Source organism: Porites lutea, chromosome 2, assembly GCF_958299795.1.
Source record: "Porites lutea chromosome 2, jaPorLute2.1, whole genome shotgun sequence".
NCBI classification, from domain to species: domain Eukaryota; kingdom Metazoa; phylum Cnidaria; class Anthozoa; order Scleractinia; family Poritidae; genus Porites; species Porites lutea.
In genome coordinates, this window is record NC_133202.1 from 47718469 (window position 1) to 47726392 (window position 7924).

The following is a 7924-nucleotide window of genomic DNA, read 5'->3' on the forward strand; positions in this document are numbered from 1 at the left end:
GTAGGGGGCGTAGACCCTGGTGGTGTGGTACAACCTTTCATGCGCTGGGTGAGTAATAAGGGGGTTGATATCAGTTAGGACGTGACTCCTTTTTCATTCTAGTCACCGTGGCGGATTCAATAAAGGATTAAGGACGAACTGATAAGATAAGATAAGATAAGATACTTAATTTAACGTAGAGACGACGCTTAGATGAGCTCCTTTACCGGTAATCCACAGCCCTTGGCTAGTATATTCTAAAACTTAAAGGCTAAAAATGCGCAATAATTCATCAGATAAGAACTGTAAAAGCTAAGTACTAAGAATATATAAAAATAAAATAAAATAAATGAAGAACGGCATCCAACAACTGCACTGTCGTAACTGGTTTTCGCAGATTTTGCTTGGACAAAAAAAAGACTTTGTAAATCCGTCACGTGCTTTTCTGTGATTATCGAAAATATTAGTCGAATTGGTAACGGGTTTAAATTAAGGCCTGCTGTAAGTAAGTCCAGACGTATAGCAAGGTCCTTTTCAATTTAGAATAGTCGTCCCGCCATAGCCCAGGATAGATGGAATAGAGGCTCAGCTTGTCATAAAGCTGAATTATTTTAATAGATTATGTGAATATTTGAAATATGTCTCCAAAGGAGACATTCCGGACATTGAAGGCTTTTATCCTCTACTGACTTTCAGCGCGCGAGGTTCTCCAACTAGCCATATTGGAGCAATGAAGGTAAATCTTGCTCCGTAATAAATAATAATAAATTAATAAGCTTAAATAACATAGCCGTCAACGTCTTTAAAACTTTATGGAATTTGTAGAACTTAAGCACAAAATTTAAACTGCTTACTAATATATATATTATATGGAATTTCATTTATTGCTTCATTTTAATGAGCGTCCTTAAAATACTTTGGCACTAAAATAATATGTTATTTATTAATGTATTATTATTTGTTATGAAGCAATTCACAAAATGTGGAGAACAAACATAATATCCTAAGTGTGAATCACTTAGATACGGTCTCCTGGAAATAATTTAACGTTAAGCCGTAAGAGAAGGCCTCAAGTGTAAATTACGTTAATCTCTTCGGCAGCCACGTGTATGGTATTGTAGAACAAAAATATTTTCTAATTTTTAAGTACCTCGTCTACAATGACAAAGAGATTACAGCCAATGGAAATAGTGGTCTTAAGTGCAAGGGGAAGCTAGGATTTTTTTTTTTCTCTTGACGTTTGTTAGCAATGAAAAGTAATGGCAGAAAGCCCCAAGAAGAGCTAGACTTTCCAAGAATTAACTTAGAGAGAGCGGAAAATGTGAATCATTGTTTTACACTCTTAGACTGGAATGTTGCTACTTATCGTGCTGTCCAGTAAAAAAAAAAAACTTCCACGGGGTAAAAATCAGTGGGTAGAGTGGTCGTGAATCGTGGGTCGTGGGTGATACAAGTTTCTCCGCCTCACCTTTCAAAGCAAATGACGAGCAGCGAAATCGTAAAATGATTATAATAAAAAGTAATAAAGAGAAATCTGAAGAACTGCTTATATCCATTTATGGCTACCTAGTTAGCTAATAGTATCACTTTAAGACAAAAGAAATAAATAAGATTGATTTATCGAGGTAATGTTAAGCAATTTTAAGCGTGTGGGTTAGCCGTTGAAACGTCTGTTCTGTGTCAAGGTTTGTAGTTCTTTTCTATAGACAAAGTCTATTAGTGAATTAATTTCTTATCGTGATTCATCTTTAGTTTTCCTAGCTTATGAACGTCAGTGAAACCCTTAAAACACAAAACGTAATAGTTTTTAACTCACCGGTCTTTTCAAAAATAGCTTCTAACATGCATCACGCCTTTTTGTACATTTCTTTGCCGTTCATGAACAACTACTACGTGAAATTGCCTAATTTTACGTGTTATGGAGGACGTAAATAAGCCACGACGAAAGTCATATTTCTCTTCCAGAACTTGGATATTGTCCCGTCTGGAATTCAACTTCAGGCCCCGGTTGTTCAAACGTTGGATAGCGCTATCCACCGGATAAATCACTATCCAGCGGATAAGTATTAGGGAAACCAATTGCGTTATCCACTGGATAGATTTTTATCCGGTGGATAGCGTTATCCAACGTTTGAACAACCGGGGCCAGGAGGGTTCGCCCACATTTGAGAAAGTGGATGGGTAGGAATAATCGCAATTAAGACGGTAGGAACGCAAGTTCACCTTTTAAGCGATGTTTTCGATGCCATCGCGTCCTGGGATCTTAAAGACTGAAAAATGAAAACAGCCAAATATAAACTACTTATCCGAAAATTACTCACACGAAAGGCCTAGCACGTGTAATTGATGAGTGAATAGATGAAACAACTTAGCCTGCCTTAACCTTCCCAAATTCTCACCCCTTCAATTAACTAAATCGTTTTCGTTTTCCTCTATTTGCCTTTAATTTAAGTTCCTTCTCTATTGGCTTATACTTTTCGATGACAATATAGAAGAACACGAGCTCCGCATTTAGGCTTAGCTAAATTTGTATTTTTGGGGGAGGAAGGTTTTGCTCCCTTCCCACGAATTTTCCCACACCCGACGACAAGTGGGCACTTTAGCCTCCAGGACGGGACAAAAGTGGACAAAAAAGTATCACTGAGTTTTTACTGAGGCTCATCGCATTTATTATAACAAGACAAATATATATTTACTTTTATAACATCTCGCCTTATACAAGCAGATCTTTGATATAAAAGATAAATCTCTTTTCTACGGTTTGTTTTATATATCATATAATTTATATAATTACAAATTAAAATAATTTCCTTTTATAATTTGCCTTCTACTATTAACAGTTAACAATTATAAAAATACAATACTAGACACTAATATTTACACATAACCTTAATGATAACAAATACAGCGCATGCATGTAAGTGGTAAATGCACATTTCAAAAATATTGTCCATTGACTTTTAAGTCTGGTACGATGGTTTCCTCTAACCAGAGCTAAAAAGGTGGGTTGTGTTTCCCAGGGTGGTGTGGGTGGGGAATACTCCTGATTGAATTTTTTTGATGATGATGAAGATGATGATGAAAATAATAAATAATAATAAGTTTTATTGGTTCGCAATTTGCTATTTTGAGATTTTTGGTCGGATAGGACGATCTTTTATTTGCATGCGAGAGGCTCGAGACTCGAGAAAAATGGGATTCGGGTGTTTTAGTTATGGGGATATTACATTTCTCGCTTTTAGAGCCAAGGCTGCTGTTTTGTTTGCATTTCTGCCCCAACTGATTATCCCGTCACGTTGAATCCACAGTACCTCTGCCCCCACCCCGCTCCCCTCACCGCCGCTTCTCAATCCCCTGCCATTCCCAGGGTGGATTTTTTTCTAGCTTCTCAGAAAGAAAACAATCCGCCAACTTTTGTTAAGGAGCTATGTCACGTTGTCACCATCTTAAAAAAGTTGGCCTCAATTCTTTTTCTTTTTCTTTTTTTTTATTCTCGCCTTTCTCTGTACTTAGTGTTTGTGTTACCTTTCTGGTAGTTTTCCATTTTACCAAACAATTGGTTTGGTGAATAAATATTTTTTTTCAATCTTAAGATATCTTTGTTTGTTGCTAATCTCTTACTCAGAGTTTCATGACAGAGCTCCCTACGTCTATGATCTCGTCATTGAACGGGTTTTTCTTATTTTTCTTTCCTATAGAATTGGCTCGGATAGGAGGAGATCACAGATCATAGTTCTGTTGCCTTAATCATTTTGCTAAGTCATCTTGGCTCTTTCAAGACGCTGCCTCATCTAAATCCATTGTTTGACTACTTCCTTGCGCATTCTCACTTCTTCTTTTCATCTTTAAGTGCCTCTGTTTGTCTTTTAGATGGTTTCGTTGATAATCGTCCGAAATTGTCCACATCGACTTGTATGGTCGCTTGGGGTCTGGGACTCGAACGAAACGCTTTCTGAGCGATAGAGTGTGACGTACCGCGTTCTGTCGAGAGAGAAAATGATTTTTAGATTTATCATAAGATATAATGTTGATTATTATTATAGGATACATATGATGGGTTGAGTGGGTTACTGTTTACAAGCTAATAAATAGACCGATAGCGGAAGCCAGTGGCTAGCGCTCTTGCATGTTGATGTCCTGACTAGCTTAGTATTCGCTTATATAAGGTTAACTAGTACACGTACGTTTGCCCTCTCATCCGTAACATTACATTACAGCACATGACAATAGGTGAATAATATGGAGGACTTGAAGAAGATGAATTATAACAAGTGTGGGAGGTTGGGGAAAGAACATTTGACGTAGACATCTAAGACAATCGACCAACTTCGAGTGGTTTGCACCTAATGATGATTCTAGATGATGTTAAGTTGATGATAATATGATAGATTAAATGTAACCTAAAGAGCGAGGTCAGTATGCACAGCTTAAATCTACATTGAAATGTTGCCTTAAGATAATTAAACTTAAATCTAGTCAGGTATATTTAAAACTCCCACTACTTTGGCTGGCTACAGAATCAATTCACCCTACGCGCGGGCCAAAATTAAAACTAGATCACTATAAGAGTTCTGTAATAGAGGTTATTTTAGTACGACCTCACAAGACGCGCACACGTGTTGAAAAAAAAAATAGATAAAATGCGTTGTCATTGCTAAGGTAGTACTAAATTTGAGCTAAGTTCGATATCATCGTTAAATATGCCCTGACCTTATACTTCCTGTTGTAATAAGTTTCATTGTGTTTACTATCTCTAGCTTTAACTGACTCAGCACAAGAACGTGAATTACAGCTAATTTATGTGTTTATCAAGAGAAAACAATGCGGTTCTAAAGAATGAACAAGTTCTGGAAATTTCTTGCCGTTGGCAAAACTTTATGGCGCGTTTCAGTTTAAAACGTTTCTTTGTAGAAGAGAGTGCTTACGATATTGTCAGGGATGCGTCATGAGACCTTAACGTAGGAAGTCCGCGTTCTAAGTTTATATTTTTCCCTCACTTCATTGACTTCATTTTTGAAATGATCAGATTCAATGAAGAAATCCTCCATCATTAAGAAAGAAATATGTATCAGCGAAAACGGCCGTTTCGTTCTTAGCCGGTTTTAGTTTCAGTTGCACATAGAAAAAAGTTTCCTATGCCCTCTGTCAACTTCTGTAATTCATTTCGGAATCATCTTAAACTGCAGTTGTCATATGACGTGAATAGTTGATGTTGTCACGAATGGTTTACTAGAGCACTCGGTTCTACCGTGTTGCACATCGCTTCTCCTAGACTTTTCAAAAAGAAATTCAACTCTTCCTAGATTTCAAAGAGACAAAAGGATTGCTGGAGGATTTAGAAGCTTTGAGGCTTTCCTCTCACAAAAATTACAGGCAATGGAAGGCAATCGACGATGATTTGGAACCAGCGAGAAAATTTCGTTAATTCAGGCGTTTACCCCAACAATAAGAAAATGCCCTGATTTACTTTAAGACGAATTTAGCAGTAACTGATACTGTTGCAATCATAAATGCCATAAAACATCGGTTTTGCTTTTTTTATTGAAGAAGAAATTATCGCAACGTACACAGGAAGACTTAAACCCGAGACGAGAGCGGAAAACAGCCTCGGAAATGTCTGTTTTAAGTATTCCGTTGGTCAACCCAGTACTCAGTTTCTTGGTCACGAATCACACAAATATAAATATTCCTTTGTTTCTTGACTGCGTAAATTAAACCAATGGTGACATATTGGTCCAAATCCAAATCCAAACAAATACCTGGTTATTTGTATTTATTCATTTACTTTTTTTTAAAACTAAACATTAGTTTTGTACAATCTTAATTTTATGCCAAGTTCTCTAAGATCCCAATTTCAGTAAATATTCTGAATTATTCTTCTAAGGTTGCGTTTTTTTTCCCACGTTCAAGGGCGAAATCCTGGTTTTCCTTCCTTTTGAAAACTATCATTATAGCTCGTTTTCCAACAACGTGTTGTAGAAAATAGCTTAGCCTCTCCCGTGAAAAAATGAAAAAACTGACGTTAAAAGGATTTTACAATAAAATTCTAGAAGAATTCTTTAAATTTCTTTTTTAAGTAAACTAGCAGCAATTGAATAAAATATTCTAAATACAACAAATGAAAGCGAAAGGTATTCCTAATATGCTTAGTGGAGGGTGACTTAATATGAAAAAATTAAATTTGCTTTATTAAGGGCAGTAACTCAGCGACAATTTCGTTAGACATAAGAGTGACTTAAGTAATGAGCTTTTCGGATCTTTTTTGGTTTTCTTATCCCAATAAAATGTAAGGTGGGTATGTACTGTCTAACCTTAAGGCTATTTAACTGTTAAATTGTGCGTGTTTGAAGACCTAAACGCAAATTTAACAACTGCCGTGTGAAGAGGTTTGGAGAACTGTTAGCAGTGAGGCGAAAAACAAGTGTGGTGTTACATAATACCGAACTGTCTTAGACCTACCTTCCAACCCTGCACTGATAAATAAGTTCCTTTGTCGTTGAAATACGGCACGTTCTTGACAATCCAACTGTAAATGTCTGATAAAGTCATCATATTGTCGTCCGTGGATGTTATGGCCATTGTGATAAGGTCAGAGTATGAAGCCTTACCCCAGGGGTTTACCTGTTGGGAGCGTGGCTTGGCAGCAGGTGCTTGTGCCCCTGACGAGCTCAACAACTCTGAGCTGAGGTTAATCAAGGTATCATCGCGACTGCTGGTGGAGCCTGAAGAAGCTAATGAGCGCGGCGATCCTATGCTTTCGATATCATCTTCTTCACTACACTCATCCTCTTTGTCAGCTGACACTTCTTCTTTTATGGTAAAAAAATTCTGCCTGTTTTGGTTAACTATGCTTTCCCTCGTAACTGCGCTTTGTGGACAAACTAAATTACTATAAAGTTCTCGACACATTCGGTGTTGTTCGTGGGTGGGTACCATCGCGGGATTCCACGGGATCCAGCCGGGACCAACTGCGGGTCTCACTTGCTCTGCTCCACAATTGCAGTGATCGTGTCCACCAACTAGCATGTTTCGTGACTCGTGTACGCCGGAGTTAGCGCTGCCTATCCAAACAGCGTTAACAGCGACTTGATTTTGAAAGGAATATCTCGGATAGTGAATCTGTGTTCTAGGAACATGGCCTCTTTTGAGGGATTTGTTCACAGAATCGGGTACCTGAATAAACATGCTTGCTTCGATCTCAACAGCGACTAGCCTTATGCTCGTTACGGATATGCCGTAGCGCTAAATGTTCCGATCCTTAATATACGTTTACTTTTATTGTCAAGCTATTACCGGAAACACTTATGTCGTCAGTCGATAATTCTCCGACGTTAACCGAGTGTTTGTGACGTCATTCCTAATAGTCCATGGACTGAAAGAATGAAAACGACACGGTTGAATAAACAACAGCCTTACAGAAAAACATCGTTTTTGAGGTGTTTAAAGATATTTAAGTTAATAATTTCATCATAATCCGAAACTTTAAAGGTTTTACTTGCTATAATTAGCATTTCTGTTTTCATTTAGCAAGATTTCAAGTCTTCTTTAGTTCTGTAAAGTAAATGGTAGTAGGACGGGTGTAGTTCTTAGTAACGGCAAGCTCCGGTAAACATTTACAAACATTCATGAGAATTTCTATTTGGGGTTATTATGTAGTGGGAATTTGGTGCGCATAAACAAAACTGGCTGTTTTGAAAGAATTTTCGGGTGTGGGAAATCAGAGATGACAAGCTTCGCTTGTTTAATTTTACATTCACACTTAAATGGTCGTTGAATATCGCACGTTAGAATAAATTCAGAAATATAACGCGTCTTGTGTGACGTGATATCCGCCAACGCAAGTGACGCGTGGACTTCTTTTGTTCTTATAAAAGAATGAATCTAAAGAGAGAGCAATCGAAAGGTTTCAACAAATTATTGGTCCTTGTTCAATAGGCTGTGCAGT

The 7924-nt window shown here is 37.5% G+C and overlaps 1 protein-coding gene across 1 annotated transcript; it reads right to left on the reverse strand.

The window, feature by feature from the left end:
• Window positions 1-2937: 2937 nt before the first annotated feature.
• Window positions 2938-7212, reverse strand: LOC140928866 (uncharacterized). Its single transcript, XM_073378673.1, has 2 exons — window positions 6439-7212; window positions 2938-3960 (listed from the first exon to the last, which is right to left on the reverse strand). The coding sequence occupies exons 1-2, from the start codon at window positions 7162-7164 to the stop codon at window positions 3754-3756; spliced, it is 933 nt and encodes a 310-aa protein (XP_073234774.1). The 5' UTR covers window positions 7165-7212; the 3' UTR covers window positions 2938-3753.
• Between the last annotated feature and the right edge of the window lie 712 nt (window positions 7213-7924).